Here is a 19,631-nt window from a genome sequence, read left to right on the forward strand (position 1 = left end):
TGATACACAACAATCCCTTAGTCGGACAAAGGTTAAGTGCTATATGGTTGTTGCACTTTCTCAGCAGCTGTAAAGTGTTCCCAACTTCAGACTTTCCTCTTAGATGCTGTATTTGATCTCAATTGGAGAAGGCAATGGCACCCCACTCCAGTACTCTTGCCTGGAAAATCCCATGGACGGAGGAGCCTGGTAGGCTGCAGTCCATGAGTTCGCTAAGAGTCGGACACGACTGAGCGACTTCACTTTCACTTTTCACTTTCATGCATTGGAGAAGGAAATGGCAACCCGCTCCATTGTTCTTGCCTGGAGAATCCCACGGACGGGGGAGCCTGGTGGGCTGCCGTCTATGGGGTCGAACAGAGTCGGACACGACTGAAGTGACTTAGCAGCAGCAGCAGCAGCAGAAGGGCTTTACTTTGTGATGAGCGGTATTTAAAATTGTTTAAACTCTCTCAAACCCCTCAGACAGTAAAATTGCAGAGGCCATGGAGGGTTCTTACAAAAAAACTTTAATAATCAAGATTTCTTAAGCTCTGATATAAGATAGAGCAGCAGTATCAACATGACTTTTGGAGCAGTTGGGACTTTGGGATTAATTGTATTACAGAAGAGGGGAAATATAAGTTCTTTGAATAATTGAACTTTTTCCAAGACTACACCAGCCATCATTTTAATTATTACTTTCTCATGCAGGTGGAGAGATGTGGCAATAAATATGACTCTAGAATGTAGCTTGTAGAGCAAAGTAGAACACTGTTGAATGACCCTTCCACTGCCTCACTGAGATCCATTCTAGATGCTAGGAGAGTCAGTACTGTAACCCAAGCTAAAGCTAAAACTCTACAACTCACCAAAGAAAACCAAGCATGAGCATGAAATCTCTTTCAGTTCCTTTGCATTTCATAGACAATGTTCCAGCATCTGAGTACATTCTACTCATATAAATATTTTGCCTATATCTGGACTTGAAAGAGAAAGTGAACTTTGCTCAGTCGTTTCTGACTCTTTGTGACCCCATGGACTGTAGCCTGCCTCGCTCCTCTGTCCATGGAATTCTCCAGGTCAGAATGCTGGAATGGGTAGCCATTCCCTTCTCCAGGGGATTTCCCCAACCCAGGAATCAAACCTGAGTCTCCTGTATTGCAGGCAGATTCTTTACCAACTGAGGCACCAGGGTAGCCCACATATGGACTTGAATAGGGGCAATGGTAGTTTGGCGGGGGTAGGATGCTATGACTAAGATCATGGGATTTGGTAGTAGACCTATCTGTTTGGTTTCTACCTTTTTATTGGCAAATTGTGTGACCTTGGGCAAGGTCAAACAATTTGTGTTTTCCTCTCATCTTGTGTTTCCTAGCCTGAAAGTGTCCTGACCTTATTAGGACTACATGAGGGGACATGTACTGTCACTAACATAAACCTGGCATCTGATTAATAGTAGTCAGCCTATATTGCTAAATGCCTGGGTCTGCACAGGCATGAAAGATAATGGGGGAATAGAGGCAATTTTAAAGAATAAATTTCTTATTAAGGAGAAAGAGGATTCTTGGGGACTGGAGGAGGTACGTGGGCTCTTGAAGGAATTATATTCAATAGGTAACTACTTTGATCTCTCTGTTCTCATGTCACATTGGTGAATTCATGATGTGCTGACATTCAAAATAGATGAGTCATACTCAATTCCACCCATTTTAAAATCCAGATAACGGCTTTTGCCTGTTTAACAAGCCTCCATTCCCTGGATAAATCAATAAGCATGATTGTTTAACCTTCCCTTTGGCTGTGTAGATATGATTTAATATAACACAGTGCCTTCTAATAAAGCAAACTAACCTTGGCTCTCTCCCCCAGGAATCTAGAGGGCTGCATCCTATAAGGCAGATCTGTTATGTACAATAATTTTCAAACTTGTCGTGAGGATGCCGGGTAGCATAAACTGTTCTCTTTTGTGAGCTGCATTCAGTGATTACTGTGTTTTTATTTCCTCAGCCTTCTAGATTGAGAACAAATAATACCTTAAAGCAAAGTTGTTTACTTCATATTTTTTTTTAAGGAAAGGGTTAGGGAGGGCTATGAGTAAGGAAAGAGCAAAGAGTCAGGGATAGATTCTCATTGTTCTCAGGGACTTGTCCGGAGGAGCACACAGCAGGAAGGACAGTAGAGGGGATGGAATTGAAGTGAACTGTTGTCCAGCCTTCCTAGGGAAAGGCAGTGCATTGTTCTACATACAGCAAAGGGCTAGACATTTGCAGACCTGGATTTTAGTCCTACATTTTCCACTAGCTTCCCTGTGTCACTTTGAGCAAGTTATTTTGTCTTTTGGGGCTTCAATGTGTTATTAAAATGTCATTTATTTTAAGAAATAGTGATGGCAGGAAGAGATAGTGGGGAGCTATTAATTCTCTTTATTTGGTAGAAAAAAAATTGCAATATCAATATTGATCCTTCACATGGTGGAAGGGGAAGATTTGGAATTAGCCTGTGGCATTTTGAAGCCCTGAAACCACTAATTAGGAGGAAGGACCCTTCCATCTCCATGGTGCTGGTGGTTTTGTCACTGTCATGTCCAACTCCTGCAACCCCATGGACTGTAGCCCGCTAGACTCCTCTGTCCATGGATTACCCAGGCAAGAATACTGGAGTGGGTTGCCATTTTCTCCTCCAGGGGATCTTCCCAGTCCAGGGATCGAACCCATGTCTCCTGCATTGCAGGCAGATTCTTTACTGACTGTGCCACCGGGGATGCCCTAAAACTGAAACCACTAATTAGAAGGAAAGACTCTTCCATCTCCATAATTCTAAGCTGTTTATAGTCCATGCAGGGCTGACTACATGCTTGGAACATGACTGAATATATAATTAGCCAACATACCTCTACTACCAGGTTCCTGAAGTATCTGTGATTCTGCTTCTTTGCATAAAAATAGGAGTGGCATGTGAAGAAAGAGTTTCTTTTTTCATGAAATAATTGATGCTTTTCTTGCCCATACTCTCTACTGACTGACACATAGACTCCCAGGGCTGCTAACATACTGAAGTTATTATTGCTGTTATTTGCTCTTGGAGTGCCAACTTGGCAGGCCCATGGCAGAGAGAAAAGTACACGATGCCCAGACTCTCATCGAGAAGGACAAGAGGGTAGAAGTGGGAATAAAGGTGATTCTACCCTTAATGCTTTTTCTTGGAAGAAGCTAATGCCAATATATGTCCCCATGGTATTAGCAGGAAATTTCCATGGCAGAGTCTTTGTCCTCTCTAAGGGAAAAAGACTGCTAAACCTTGATTTTTTTTTTCCCTCCAAATAGGAAACTATATTTCAAAATGACACAGCCCTGTCTTCCTCAGGTCACACAGTCTTATTTCTTGATGAGAATTGGCTACATGAAACTACAGCCAGGCCAGGCTTGTGTAAGCAAATCCAATAGGATTTCTGAGCCACTCATTATACCCCAAACTACTGAGCCAGTTTTGCCTTAACTTTGCAAATTAGTATAGAATTTTTGTTCATATTGGATTAAAATTTTTTTATCCTTATGGAATACTTTTCAAGCAATCTGGTAAAAAAAATAAGAGTATGTTAATGAGGGAAGTCCCTTTGAGCCTTGGGCTGGTGAAATTATACTGAGGATATTCAGATTTTCTTTGTAGGTTGTGTTCTTTATGTCTGCACTGTGCATGGTGAGGTATACCTGATTTATTAACTGCATCTATGTTACTAGGCAAAACAGTGAGGGAAAATGATTAAAATGAATAGTGGCAAGCCATAACCACCCCCTTATGTGCCATTGTCTTCAATAACTCAGACTACACAAATCAGTATAAGGTTATGGAAAGAAAATCAGTGAAGAAAAATGTTTCCATAACCCCTGCATTTTCCACGTTGCCTCATTACCATTGGACCAAGTTTGAACACAACTGCTGTAGAATAGCTTTAGTTACAACGGAAGTTACTAATAGACCTTGTTCTGATGGGAAAGGCATTTAAGATTTTTGTCTGTAATCCCTATAGTGAAAGCAAAAAGGATTGGTGGAGTTGTTTGGTCTATATTCTCTAAGGTTTATTATGGCTTTGGGACTGGTGATTTCTGTTTCACCAGTGAATGAAATTCATTCACTCCCTCACTCTATGCATTCATTGAACACAAATAGCATGTCATCCTGGCTGGCTGTGGCTGTATGCATGCTCAATCATGTCTGACTCTTTGTGACCCTGTGGACTGTAGACCACCAGGCTCCTCTGTCCATGGGATTATCCAGGCAAGAATACTGGAGTGGGTTGCCATTTCCTCCTCCAGGGGATCTTCCTAACCAGGGATTGAACCCACATCTATATTTACATATATCTATCTATAATATATAGATATATATTTTCCTCCCAAATCTTTATGGATGCTGTTGTAAATAATAAAATATATCTTTAATATTGTTGAAAATAAATTTCATTTTATTTAATTGTAACCTGCATATTATAATGTTAGGCTAAGTGCAAATTTTGATTTACTACTACAATCGATGGGAGATAAACTAGCTATGAGAAAAATATAAGATAATATATCAATTCTTCAATATCCCTTTTAAATAATTGATTTATGTGGGAAAAAACCCAAATAAATTATATATAATTTGGAAAAAATAAAGAGAGTGTAGTTAAGAGAGTGGCAGAAGAACCCTATATTGGAGGGGTAATCAAGGAAGACCTTTCTCAGGAGGTTAACATTTGGATTGAGACTTAGGGTGAGGAGGCAGTTATATGAAGAGTAGAGAAGAAAACATTTTAGTCTGGGGGTAGAATGGGTTTCCCTGGTAGCTCAGATGGTAAGGAATCTGCCCGAGATGAGGGAAACCCGGGTACAATTCCTGGGTTGGGAAGATCCCCTGGAGAAGGGCGTGGCAATGGCAGTCCACGCCAGTATTCTTGCCAGAATCCCATGGATAGAGGAGCCTGGTGGGCTATAGTCCATGGGGTTGCGAAGAGTTGGACACAACTGGAACGACTAAGCACAGCACAGAGTGCATGTGAGGGTTCTGAGCAGGGAAAGAGCTTGACATGTTTCAACTCTGAGAGCAGCTCAGTTTGCCTGGAGCCTGTGGACCAGAGTTAGGGGAGGTGGGGAGGGATGGAGAGGCAGGCAGGAGCCAGGGCATGCTGACCCTGCAAGGCCAGGCAGAGCTTGGATTGAATTCTGAGTCCAGTGGTAAGCACTGAAAGAATGACATGGTCTGACTATGTGTTAACAAAGATCACTTTGGTTGCTGAGGGAAGAGAAGAGATTGGACAGGGACATAAGAGACGTAGGTTCAATCCCTGGGTCAGGAAGATCCCCTGGAGGAGGGCATGGCAACCCACTCCAGTATTTTTGCCTAAGGAATTCCCATGCACAGGGGAGCCTAGCGGGCTACAGTCCATAGGGTTGCAAAGAGTCAGACATGACTGAGGTGACTTAGCACACAAGAGTGGAAGAGGAGAGATTAGTTTGAAGGGAATTTAGAGTAGTTTAGTCAAAAGACAGCAGTGACCTGGTCTAACTAAGATGGGAAGCCAGAGGTCGGCAGTCCTATTTGATCATAATAAACAAATAATATTAAGGGTACGGCTGATCATGAAGTATTCAAACGAACCTCCCCTGCTACTCCAGATGTACAGTGCATGGGCAGGGATGGGTGCAGTGGGGTTTATGAGTCCTCTTTGTGGTTGCTTGGGGGCCCGTGTGCTGTCCTCTGGTCCTCACTGGCCTCTGCCGGGGGTGTGGCCTGGGGCCAGGTCTGGGCTGATCCTTGGGTTCCTTGTGTTGATATGCTGTACCAACAGGAGACCGTTCAACTTGTGCTTTTGTGTTCCTGCCTCAGTCAGACCTCCCGGGCTTCCCTGGATAGCTCGGCTCCACCTCAGGTTTCATCTAGGTCCTCTGGCTCTGGTCTGGACTGCAGCACCGCTGTGTCAAGGTCACCCTGCCTTCTCCTCTGAGACCCTGACCCACTGCAGAAGGGCCATGGAAGGCTCGGGAATCCTAACTCAGGCCTCTTCTGTATTTGTGCTGGTGCAGCCACCCCATGTGTGTCTGGAGGTGACCTGCCGGTGTGCCTCTGAGTCTCCCCAGCCCTGCCCCTGGATCTTCATTTGAGTAGAGAGCAAAAGCGCATGTAAACCTAACCACTTGCTTTTCTTTTGTCTGTCACCTCTTTTCTCATGTCCCCCTGGAGTAGAAAGGGAGGATTTTTTTTACTTCTTTTTCTACCTGATGAAAATTCATCTCATGTCACACCTTTCCTTATATAGGACAGCAAGCTGTCATTTGCATCCCTTTCTATACTGTATCTGGAGAAGGAAATGGCAACTTACTCCAGTACTCTTGCCTGGAGAATCCCATGGACAGAGAAGCCTGGTGGGCTATGGTCCATATGGTCTCAGAGAGTCAGACACAACTGAAGCGACTTAGCATCCACTATACTGAATCTACTAGGTGGCTCTTGCTATGGGAACTGTGGGATTATCGATGTTGTGAATACATTGATTTACTCTTCCAAAATACTGTCCATGTTAACCTTGATATTTGTGTGTGCACGCACGCTTAGTCATGTCTGAATGTTTGCGACCCCTTCAAGCTCCTTTGTCCATGAGATTCTCCAGGCAAGAATACTGGAGTGGGTTGCCATTTCCTCCCCCAGGGGATCTTCCTGACCCAGGGATAGAACCCACATATCCTGAGCTGGCAGGCAGATTCTCTACCTCTGAACCACCTGGGAAACTTACCCATAGCCAAAGTTGTTGGCATAAGCATTAATTGGGGTTGTACTTTGGTGTGGACAGCTAATATTGCTCTCTTCTGCCTACAGGGTAACTAAATGTCTGCAGGGTAGTAAAGGCTTTTCATGATGTGGCCTGAGGTCAACCTCTCAGTTTTCTCTCTCACGTTCTCTTCTTGTACCTTGTGCTCTGGTTACATCAGACTCTTCAGTGTTTCTTAAAAAGGGTTCATTCTGGAACTTCTCTGGTGGTCTGCTGGTTGAGAATCTGCCTTCCAGTGCAGGGGATGTAGGTTCGGTTCCCAATCAAGGATCTATGATCCCACATGCCACAGAGCGACTAGGTGTATGCACGACTAGAAAGTCCGCACACCGCAACAAAGATCCCACATGATGCAGCTGAGACCAGTGCAGCCAAAACAAACGCTTCGTTCTTTCCCACTTCAGTTCTATGACTTACGTAAGAGCTTTCTTCTTAAATGCTTCCCTTGTTCCTTTCTCCCCTTTTTGCAGATTTCATTAAAATCCCATGCATCCTTCCCAGCTTGGCTTACATGCTTCCTCTAAGGTGAAACCTAGGAGCCCTTCTGCTAGCTTGAAGCAATTATTACTTCCTCTAAGCTCTTATGGCACTTTGCCTTTATTCAAAACCTTATAACTTTTTGTTTTATGTTGTAATTATTAATACATATATATATCTTCTTTTTTCTCCTTGAAGATAAGCTTTATTGGGGAAGGCACAGATGATACACAGTACTGACTGTCCACCACTCTGCAATTGCAACCGGTCACATGGTTTTGCACACAAATGTAATGCAATGTGTATGCTCACTCGTGTCTGATTCTTTGCAGCCCCATGGACTGTAGCCCATCAGACTCCTTTGTCCATGGGATTTCCCAGGCAGTAACACTGGAGTGGGTTGCCATTTCCTTCTCCAGGGGATCTTCCTGACTCAGGGATCAAACCTGTGTCTCTTGCATCTCCTGCATTGGCAGGCGGATTCTTTACCACTGCACCACCTGGAAAACCCTTGATAATAAATGAGTAAGGAGTAGCACCATCACTCTCTTCATAAAACTCTCTAAATCCCACATTAAAAACTGAAACAAGTAGAAAAGTGTTGTATTTCCTAACATTTGGTGGTATTTGTCTATTAAATCTCCATGCAGACTCCTTGGCCTGAGATACAGGGAACTGTGGGAAACAGGTTTTCAACCGTTTCTCCCAGGCCCATAAAATAGAACGTCATTATATTTGCAGGGGTCTGTGCCCCCAAAACACAGCAGCGCAATCATATATCACAAGCCGCTATCATAAGTGAGTCGGACAGGATAAGCCAACTTGAAAGAGAATATAAAATATTATAACTCCAACTTGAAAAGAAAATATGGTGTGTGGTTTATTGCTATGGATTATGGAGGAAGAAAACTGATTTTAAGTCAAAAACAGAAAAGCAGTTACAGTCTTAAAAGTCAATACAGTACTCACAGGGCAGACACTAGACTTTAGAAAGCCGAAGCTCTGGGTTCCTGCTCTGGTCTATAAAATAGATGTGAAATTGCTTTTGCTTCATTATTAGTGCTACGTTATTAGTGCCACTCTGAAGCAAAGAATGTTTAGGGGGAAAAAAATAAACTTTGGTACTTTCAAGGCAGAGTCTCTTTTTCAGAATCTCACTTTGTATTTTAAAGACCTTCAGACTGTGGCTTTAGGAAATTCTGTTGTGACAAAGGGAGACAGAAGAGGGACCTGGAAAGATTTGCAATGTTAAGAAACACTGATTAGACGTCCTAGTGATAAGTTCTGCTGGGATCAGAAATGGGAAGATGTCCCTAAGTCTGTTCCCTATGTCTGCATCTCCATTCCTTCCCTACAGATGGGCTCATCAGTACTATTTTTCTAGATTCCATATATATATATATGCATTACTATACGGTATTTGTATTTCTCTTTCTGACTTACTTCAGTCTGTATAACAGGCTCTAGGTTCATCCACCTCAGTTCAACTGACTTAAATTCATTCTTTGACCACCTAGAGGGGTGGGATGGGAGGGGAACAGGAGGCTCAAGAGGGAGGGGATATATATATATATAACTATGACTGATTCATGTTGTTGTAAAGCTGAAACCAACACAACATTGTAAAGAAATTATCCTCCAGTTAAAAAATAAATGAATGAATTTTAAAATTCATTTTAAAAATAAATGAATTTTAAAAAGGTAAAAAAAAAAATGGAAAGATGATCTTAAAAATGAAATTTCCTTAATTCTAGAATTACCATTGAGGATGACTTTCCTCCTTTCCTGAGCTTCCTAGGCCCTACCTCTAAGTCTCTGTTGTTTGAATGTAGTGAGTCATTACCATCCAGTTCAGACAAAGATATCAAAATGCCTCCCATGACAAAGGTTAAAGGCAGAAACACAAGAGCGCAGATGGAATTTGTTGGTCAGGCCTGTTCTGGTCTGAAGGCAATAGGGTATTATATACTGAGGCAGAATGGGAGGGGATGAAGATAGAATGCAGTTGAGGGGGAATCTTGTGCTGAGTGGTGGTTGAACCAGATGACTCCTAAAGACCCATCCAACTTGGGTTACAACTGTTTGCACTGGATTTGCTCAGCCTTAGGAAGCTGCTTCTTTGTTTCTTTTGATTAACTTATGGGACTTAAGAGACTGGGTAGATGCCCTGCATCCTGCCTCATCCCGTCCTCCATTTCTAGATTTTTCTTTGGGTGCAGCCTTGACAAAAGTCTAGCTACTTTTTTGTGTTGTCTACAAGATCATTTTAGGTCATATCAGATGAGCCATACGCAAAGGCAAAAAAGGCACAGCTTAAGTGGGACAGGAAATGCAGGCAATTATTTGGTTCTGTCAGGCTGAGGCAGGTTGTCTGGTGGTCTAATTTCACCTGATTGGATTGACTAAATCCATTAATTCATTCTTCACTCACTTGCTCACTCATTCATTTACTCATTCATTCAACAAGCACTTTTCAGGTACTTCCTGTGTGTCTTGTATCTGACCATTGTCCGGTTTTCCATTTGGATACCTTTGTTTGTCTGGGCAAATGATTTATCACCATTTGGGGGCAAGGAAGGTGAGCAGAAGAGAGTTTACAGAGTCACATACTGGGAAGACCTTGGTTTTTAGGAAGAAGTGGGTCAGGTGGGTCAGACATCTGTGTGCCAGGCCCAAGTCCTATGTCAACTTCAATCTAAATCTCAAACTAAAAGGAAGTTAAATAAAAATAACAGCTGTTGTTCACCACGTGATTTTTGTTAACTTTCTAGGAGCAACCAAAAAAGAAATCAGTTAATATAAATACAGTTCATCCTTTTTTTGTTTGTTTCCAGATCACCAGATTAAAAATTGACCGAAACCCTTTTGCTAAAGGATTCAGAGATTCTGGAAGAAACAGGTGAGCAAATTGGATAAGACTCACTGACCTTTCTTTTCTATGTGGCATTATTTTCCCCACGCCCTATTGGTGGCTCTGGCTCCTGCTTTTTGGAGACGTTTGCACGCTAAATAGATGCAGGCCAAGAGAAATGGGTAGTTGTTCAGGAATCAAAAAGCTGCCTCCCAAAGTTTGAATTATTCAGTTCATTGTTTGTAATTTGTGCTTGTGTTCAGTCGTGTCCGACTGTGACCCCACAGACTGTAGCACTCTGTCGCCATGCTCCTCTGTCCCTGAGATTCTCCAGGCAAGAATACTAGAGTCAGTTGCCACGCTCTCCTCCAGGGGATCTTCCCCATCCAGTGATTGAACTCTTGTCTCTTGCGTCTCCTGCTTTGGCAGGTGGCTGGCTTCTTTACCTCTAGTGAAACCTGGGAAGCCCAGTTAGTGGAATAGCCTAAGGAAAATGCCTTCCTGTTAATGAGTCTTTAAAATAAGACAAAGGCCTTTGTTTTCAAAATGTAGCTAATGAAGAATGGTTTCTATTCTGTGCCCAATGGTCAAGTCAAGAACATGCTTGTAAGATGTTTCCTGTTGCCTCCTTTTTGGGCCTCTGCCTTCTGGGCTTATTGAGAACCTTGTTAGTGAAGAGGAGCTCAAAATAGAAGCTGGCCTTTCATTAAGAAGCCTCTATGGTGTTTAAGGTGTTTACTTGGGGTCCATGCATATTTCATGGGTTTTGTGAGTTACCAGATAGTGAAAGAAAAGTTGTGAGTGAATGACCAGGTGTGCATTTTTCTAGGGAGAGGTCCATAGCTTTCTTCAAATTTTCAAAAAATATCTGTGACCAAAAAGTTAAGAATTTCTTCTTTAGACATCACCATCTGTCTCCAGAGACCAATCCTAGTGACTTTAGTTATCCAATTACTTTCTTTCCTTCTGTATCTTCAGCAGCATTTCATGTTTATTTTCTTGGCATTCTAAAGAATGCTTTCTTTTTTTCTCCTTTTTCCCTTTGTTTTGTCTTCCCATTGGATTCCTTGTTTTTCAGAGGCATGACTTAGAAGACAAAATTAGAACAGAGAGGGTGTATTGACCAGGACTGGAGCTTGCACTGGGAATTGGAGGCACACTTTAATCTTGAGATTAAGACCTTGTGTCATGAAGCATATATCTCTGGTTAGAAAATTGCGATAACAGCTCAGTTCAAGTCCTGAGGGTCTCCTGTCTCCTCACTAGGCTAGAAAGGACCTTGACACATCATTTGGCCATGGCCTGTGTCTGCCTTAAGGCTGGTGAATATCTTACTGCTTAGGACAGACAAATGTCTGTCCTGAGTGATGGACTGCTCTTCCTTGTAAGAATGCCAGGAAAATAGAACTAGAGATCCTCATTAGTCCATGTGAGTGTCTTATTTATTAATTTCTGATAGCATGGAAATTCTTTATTATGTCGTATTAAAACCTGCAGGCTGTTTTCAGTAATATCAGTAATTATAGAAGTTATCTGTTATTGAACACTACTGTGTTCCAGACTTTTTACTTATATTCTTTCTAATTCTTGCTGCTGCTGCTGCTAAGTCGCTTCAGTCGTGTCCGACTCTGTGCAACCCCAGAGATGGCAGCCCACCAGGCTCCCCCGTCCCTGGGATTCTCCAGGCAAGAACACTGGAGTGGGTTGTCATTTCCTTCTCCAACGCATGAAAGTGAAAAGTGAAAGCCAAGTCATTCAGTCGTGTCCGACTCTTTGCGACCCCATGGACTGCAGCCCACCAGGCTCCTCCGTCCATGGGATTTTCCAGGCAAGAGTACTAAAGTGGGGTCCCATTGCCTACTCCATTCTAATCTTTAAGGCAACCTATTTGTTACCAATGAAGAAACAGGCTCAGAGAGCTTAAGCAGCTTTTCTAATGTCACACAGTAAATCTGGGAGTAGGGAAGATAACCCAAGTCCACCTCACATCAAAGTCTGTGCACTTCAAGCTTTATCATGCTAGCAGTTTAATCTTGCTTATTTTATATTCAACAGATATGGGGAATAGAGCTCTTTCTCTAAAAATCATTCTTCTACTTCAAGATCCTACTCAAGTAGCCAGAACTTTCCCTTTCCCAAATAAATCAACCAGTATTCTCTCGCTGTCTATGCAGATTATTCACCACGACTTTGTTATTTACCTCCTCTGTGTGTGTGTGCGTGCGTGCATGCGCTCAGTCACTTCAGTTGTGTCCGACTCTTTGTGGCCCTATGGACTGTAGCCCACCAGGCTCCTCAGTCCATGGGATTCTCCAGGCATGAATCCTGGAGTGGGTTGCCACGCCCCGTCTCCAGAGGATCTCCACAACCCAGGGATTGAACCCTTGTCTCCTGCATTGCAGGCAGATTCTTTAGTGACTGAGCCACTAAAGAAAGCCCTATTTACTCCCCATATTCCTGTAAATAAGGGGTCCCTAGTAGAGGACAGGAGGTCAAGCTGAACATCCCTAGCAACTGAAACTGTGATATGATGAAAGTGAAGTCATCTGTGTCATGAAGGGACTGGGATGAATTAGCGAAGGTAGAAGCCATTCTTATCCTCCAGCTCCCTGGGAAGCTAGACTAAAATAAACTTGTTGGGGCAAATACAGGAGTCCCTGTATTTTCTCTTTAAGAAGCTCAAAATTGCCTGTTAACCACACTTTAATTCTTACTGGCTGCCTGCAGCATGACAGCAAGAATTATTAACGCTGTTTGGCAGATGGGAAAATTGATGGGTGAGGATATAGAGGATTATTTATAAATCTCCAGGAACTGGTGGTCTATGCCAACACCAGAATCCAGTTAGTTCATCACCTTCTAATCAGTGGCTCATTGATGGCCTTTCTTGTGCTAACAGAGTTCTTAAGAATCTATGATTTTCCCCATGAATTTTAGACATCAGATGACTCATACAGACGTGCATGGTTTGATGAGTTGCATAGAAATGTACCCGAAACATATGGATTACATTTCCTTTAAAGACACATGGGCTTAAAAATTAGGAGGGAAAGTGCTTGGCCAGTGTCTTTTGGTTTTGTAGAACACAAAACATTTGTGGAATACTGTGGAATTACAGAAATTGCCAGACCTCAAACCAAAACACGTTCAGGTTTGTCGATCTCCATCAATCCCAGTGTGATCCTGAGGTTCCAGAGGGGCGTGTGAGAGGAAAGATGGGAGGACGCAGCTGCCACTGCCCTCTCTTAAAAAGCCTCTCATGAGTCTCCCTAGGCTCATAAACCTCTTACTCCAGTGCTGGGGTGACAGAGCGTGGCTAGGGTGACAGCAGTGTCCTCTGAGGGTTGAGAAGAACTTGAGGCAGCTCTTGTGAAGACACTTATTTCCCATTCTTATTTATTTGTCTTTGGCTGCCCTGGGTCTTCACTGCTTTGCAAGGGCTGTCTCTAGTTGCGGAGAGCGGGGCTACTCTTCCTTGCGGTGCACGGGCTTCTCACTGAGGTGGTTTTTCTTGCTGTGGAGCACAGGCTGTAGTCATGAGAGCTTCAGGAGTTGTGCTCACCGGCCCTAGAGCACGTGGGCTTTAGTAGCTGTGGCACATGGGCTGAGTTCCTCCGTGGCATGTGGAATCGTTCTGGGCTAGGGGTGGAACCCATGACTTCTGCATTGGCAGGCAGATTCTTATCCATTGCCACCACCAGGGAAGTCCTCCCATTCTTATTTGAATGAAAGGAGAGGTCTATGACAAGTATTCGTGGCTTGTAGCCCCATCACTTTCTCCTTCCCCTCAGTGGGAACCAGGGTGATGGATGTGATTGCTGAGTCTGGAACTCTTCAGGACTGCTTGCCTGCAGAGAGTATGCAATCTGGGCTCTTCCCATTGCATGGTAAGCCCAGCAGAGGAGGCCTGCAGGAAGTCAACTCATTTCAGGGGGTTCCAACACACTCTTTCAGCCTTCGTACCTGTGCTGTCATCTTCAAATACTTTTATCAATAGTAAAACTGGCGTTTTGGTCTCCATGACATCAGGCTCCTAGGTCTTTCTCAGAAATTTATTCTGAGTTCAAATGAGGACAAGGGGTGATAACCGTTGGGCGTTCCAGAACCCCAGTGGGAATCCCAGTGAGTTCACTGTGTCAGCCCTGTGACATCATCAGAGCCCATAATGGTTCCTCCTGCTTCTTTAGGAAGCACCATTCACATGCTACAGTGTGAGAAGGTCACTGCCCTTCGACCTTTACTTATGGAGCTCCTACTTTTCATTCCCATGTAATTATGTCCCTGAATAGAAGTGTCTACCAAAGTGTGTGTGTGTGTTCATGTTATGGAGAAGAGTAGTAGACATCTAGTCCTTTTGCAGTGAAAACACTGACAGATTTTGCTTCCAGGCATTGTCTCTGCAATGGGAGGGAGATTGTTTATTTCTGTTGTTCTTCCTTCTAGATTTCTCAGAAATTCTGTAGCCCAAATACAGCTTTGGGTGGAAGCATCAATATGTATTTACCTTTAGCAGGCCCAGCCCAGGGTGCAATATCCAGCATCCCCTCTGGGAGATTCCTCATAAGGAGGAGGCAGTAACACCTTCTTGTTGCTGAGGGAAAACAGATGCCCTTAGCTTGAGTTAAGTTTTGTCTTGTGATCTGTGCTCCTGGGCTCTGTTTGTTCCCTGCTAGAATGAAGCTCCTTGCAGATGGGGCTCCACCTTTTTCAGGTTCTTATTCTTATATTTTCCCCCCTGTAGTGCCAGGTATATAGAGTAAAATAATAATTGTTCCTTTAGTTACAAGACATTAAACAGAGTTGATGGGAGGCAGAGAAGTTAAAAATTGGGATCTCTGGAGTAAGAAAGCCTTAAGCCAACCAGGGGTGAGTCAGGTAGAACAACAGTGGGGAGCTGGTTTTGGGCGCTAAGAACGGAATAAAGAGTGAATCTATAATAGTCTTTGTAGGAAAGACTAAGGGCAATTTTAATTCAAATCTGAGATGGACTGCTGTGGTAAGACACTGATTTAGCTTAATTGTAGATTAGCAATGTTCAGGCCATTTGAACTGGCCCTCTACAGTGAGGGCATGTCTGGGCTGCCTGGCTCCCTGAAGAAGGAGAACATCCAGCAAGTTCCAGAGGTGTGAGCCTCAGGGAAGATGGGCTCCCAGAAGATGAGCCCAAGCAGAGTAAGTTTTGGTTGAGAAAGGTCATTCAGGAGCAAACTGAGAGGTCAAATTACATCTTTGGTGATGACCACCCCAATGGGCATCTCTGTCCAAAGCAAAGACAAAGGTCAGGAGGCTGAAGAGAAACAGGAGTCTTTGCGCTGAGTCTCATAGTCGAGAAGCAGCCTGGGAGGTCTTATGTGTCCACGTGCCTGGAGAGCCCATGTGCGCAGCTAGAGGGAGCATTGCTACGGCAGAGACCTTGCACTTGAAAGGGGACAGACAGAGGAGCAGCAGGAAAGAGGACTCTGCAGGTCTCAGCCAACATCTAAAGTGAAAACCTTGTTCCTGTTAGGATTTTATAAGATTTTACAGAAAGCCTCAGTTAGTTTGGGAACATCTATATAGTTCCCAGGGACTTCCTCCAAAGCAAACACATACACAAAGAGGAGAGGATTAAAATTATGACCTGTCGATGGAATGAAGGTTCTGTGAACTTGTTTTAGAAGTGGTGTGAACTGTGTGACCCTGGGTTCTCCTCTGTTAGCAGCCTTCATCCTGTCTCTGACCTTGGCCTTTGCCTATACTCCCAGCTTCCGTACAGTCTAAGACAACTACAGGGGGCTTGTCCCAGGTGACATGGTTTCCTCCAGATGCCCCTTGCTGGCATGGCGCTCCAGGAGTCACTGTTGTGATTCCATGACAGGTCCCCCTGGGAGTTGCCCTTCTGCAGCCCAGGGAGTTGCTGCAGTTTTTTGAGAGGGTGTCTTTGTCTCGATGGAGTTTGCCCTTGGAGGCTTAAACCAGGACACTCAAATTCCACAAGGCAGGGACTGTCAGAGAGGGCCAGTGGCAGGCCCTATATTATGGGGAGCTTGGTTTCAGGGGAAAGTAGTTTTAATAGGTTGCCTCTCACTAAAAACACAATAGGGCCTGCACTGTTGTTCAGTCACTAAGTTTTATCTAATTCTTTGTGACCCTGTGGACTGCAGCATGCCAGGCCTCCCTGTCCCTCACTTTCTCTCAGAGTTTGTCCAAGTTCACGTCTATTAAATCTGTCATGCTATCTGACCTTCTCATCCTCTGCCACCTTCTTCTCCTTTTGCCTTCAGTCTTTCCCAGCATCAGGGTCTTTTCCAATGAGTCAGCTCTTTGTGTCAGGTGGCTAAAGTATGGCTTCAGCATCAGTCCTTCCAATGAGTACTCAGGGTTGATTTCCTTTAGTATTGACTGGTTTAATCTCCTTGCTGTCCAAGGGACTCTGAAAAGTCTTTCCAGCACCATAGTTGTAAAGCATCATTCTTCAGTGCTCAGCCTTCTTTACTGTCCAACTCTCACATCCACACGTGACTACTGAAAAGACCATAGCTTTGACAGTATGGACCTTAGTCAGCAAAGCGATGTCTCTGCTTTTTAATTTGCTGTCTAGGTTTGTTATGGCTTTCCTTCCAAGAAGCAAGCCATCTTCTAATTTCACGACTACAGTCCATACTGATTTTGGAGCTTAAGAAGAGAAAATCTGTCACTGCTTTCCCTTTTCCCCCTTCTATTTTCCATGAAGTGATGGGACCAGATGCCATGATCTTAGTATTTTTTAATGTTGAGTTTAATAGGTTGCCCCTCACTAAAAACACAATAGGGCCTGTACTGAGTCTGAGCTAATTCTCAGAGTGTTTCCAGCAAGCACTGCTGCTTTCTGGGAATGTGACTGGTGGTAGTGTTTCCTGGTGCCTAGTGTCCCTTACATGTGTCGGGGGACGGTGATCTAAAAATGGAACCATTGACTGCCTTACAGGAATGGATGTGTCTGTTTACTGGAAGAGGATGCTTAACGAGGCTGAGACTTAATGCAAAGGAAGGAATCTCTACTGGTGGTGGGGAAAATATTTGGGAGTAAAGTTTTTTTTGTGGTCCCTCCAGTTAAGCAGCTGCTGTCCCAAGGCCATGTTCACTGAATGGAAAGCCATTTCCTGGCAAGAAAGAGGACTGTGAGATGAGGAATTAGAGTGCTGAAAATTAACAGGAGGAAAAAGGGGAAAAGGTTAGCCCCAAGGCCACATCCTCTGAAAGAAACTTTTCTTTGGGAGTTAAGGTGCATGTGGGTCTCAGTTAAAATCTGTTAGTTGAGTTCTCTAGTATAACCAAGTATCTCGAATACTGTGTACATACTTATCTATCTGTTCAGCTGAACATATGAAATTTTGTTAGTTGTAGGTCAAAATGGTGAGATATTAGCTATTTCATGCAGTTCAACCTTGTATATTTATTTCTAGGCATTCAAATCATAGTATATAAATAGTAGTAGTAATCATTTCATTTAGTATCTGTGGTCCAAATTTTCTACTTTTACCTCGGAGCTGATTGGTATCAGTATAGAGTTTCCCATTTTACTGATGGTAAGACTGAGTACAGTGAGGTAGTTGCTTTTAGAGCTGGCAAATCTGCCAGTAACAGCATCCAGAGAATCGTGTCACACTCCTCTGACAGGCATCACTTGCCGATCAGCAGACACACTTGCCCCTGTCCACCTCTGATTCCTTGTCACTCCTGAAGGTAAGCTTAGAGCCAAAGAGCTGACCGCTTGCCTTCCTTTCAATCAGCACCACTTTCCAAGTGTTTCCCTCACTTTAAATTTCTATAGTTTTTGTTTGTTCTCCCTTGAGCCATTGGCTGTATTTTTCCAGCCAGTCTCATCCTGCTCATTCCTGGCAATCTCACTAGCCCCTGGAGATTTTGTACACTCTTTTGTTATCCCTGGCCTGGGTGCCATTTAACAGATCTATGGAAGCAATCAGTGCTGGACTCCCTGGTAGGCGTTGCTGCATCTGCAGCTGAAGGTAGCTGGCTTCATAGTGGACTCTGGCAGCAACATCCTTCCAGGCTCCTCCTGTTCATCCAGGCCATAGCTGGTTTTCACGTCCCCAGGCTTATGGTCCTTCAGCCAGTGTTTAACATTTTTCTCTGCCTTGTTATTTGTTCTCCCTCCTGTGTCATGAATCTTTCCCCCTATTGTCCTCTTGGCCATGTGGGTTTGCCAGAGAAAGTTGGCAGTTGTTTTATTATCTATGGCTCTTGCCCAGCGATGGTGTCATCTAACAGAGTGACGTCTGTTTAATGGCTAACATATTGGAGTCTGAAATATCTGCAAGATAATGAGGCCTACAGAGGCTTGAGGGACACGTTTTTTTGGTTCTTAGAGGAGAGAATGAGAAACGAAATTAGGAAATGTACGGATCCTTCCCCACTCAATCCAGAACCAGAGGGCTGACAAAGCTTTGTATTCCAATTAAGTAAGAATGTTTTCTCTTGTTCCATATCACAACCTGAGCAGATGGTGGGATTTCTGTTACTTGAGTTAGACCAGTGGTCATCATGCTTTTATTGTATTTTCTCTCTTGTGTTGAAATATTTTGTCCTAATCAGTGTGCATTTATTAAGTACCAATTAAGAGGGAGTAAGAGTGTCTCCAGTTTACAGGTAGGGAGCTTTAGGAGTGTGAGGTTATATAACTTGGCAAGGTTGCACCAGTTAAGTGGCAGGGTTGCAGCTGGAACCCTGGTCAACAGCCTGGCTCCTGACCTCGTGCTCTTAACCAGTAAGCTAATCTGTGCCTTGTGTAATTTAGCATTACTGTACTTATTCAGACTCCAAGTGGTTACAGCACTCCCATGTTGGAAATCCCTGGGTAAGGAACAGTTTTAACTCAACTCTAATCATCTGTCCACTGGATACCTGTTCTTTCAAACCATTGTAAAGTACCAGTTCATCAGGTAGATGTATTTATTGCACAGCTAAAGCCGAGGTTTTTAAAAAAATTTTACTTAGAGGATAATTACTTAACAATATTGTATTGGTTTCTGCCATATATCAACATGAATCAGCCATGCTGCTGTTGCTGCTAAGTCGCTTCAGTCGTGTCCGACTCTGTGCGACCCCACAGATGGCAGCCTACCAGGCTTCTCCATCCATGGGATTCTCCAGGCAAGAATACTGGAGTGGGGTGCCTTTGCCTTCTCCGAATCAGCCATAGGTATACATAATTACCCTCCCTCTTGAACCTCCCTCCCTCCTCCCTCCCCATCCCACCCCTCTAGGTTGTCACAGAGCCCTGGCTTTGGGTTCCCTGTGTCATACATCAAACTCCCACTTTTTATCTGTTTTACATAAGGTAATGTATATGTTTCAGTGCTACTCTCTCAAATCATCCCACCTGCTTCTTTCCCCCTACCCTGCGCCACCCCTGCCCCATGTCCGAAAGTCTGTTCTTTATGTCTGTATCTGCTTTGCTGCCCTGCAAATAGGATTGTCAGTACTGTCTTTCTAGATTCCATATATATGCGTTAATATATGATATTTGTCTTTCTC

General features: G+C 43.7%; 1 protein-coding gene across 3 annotated transcripts in view; it reads left to right on the forward strand.

Moving 5' to 3' along the window:
* Positions 1 to 19,631, forward strand: part of TBX15 (T-box transcription factor 15) — a 125,756-nt gene that overhangs the window by 84,838 nt on the left and 21,287 nt on the right. For all 3 annotated transcript variants that reach the window (XM_070367409.1, XM_005895280.2, XM_070367410.1), the window contains exon 6: positions 10,099 to 10,163. In XM_070367409.1, coding sequence (XP_070223510.1) covers positions 10,099 to 10,163 — 65 coding nt within the window. The remainder of the gene's footprint in view (positions 1 to 10,098; positions 10,164 to 19,631) is intronic.

Source organism: Bos mutus, chromosome 3 (assembly GCF_027580195.1).
Source record: "Bos mutus isolate GX-2022 chromosome 3, NWIPB_WYAK_1.1, whole genome shotgun sequence".
NCBI classification, from domain to species: domain Eukaryota; kingdom Metazoa; phylum Chordata; class Mammalia; order Artiodactyla; family Bovidae; genus Bos; species Bos mutus.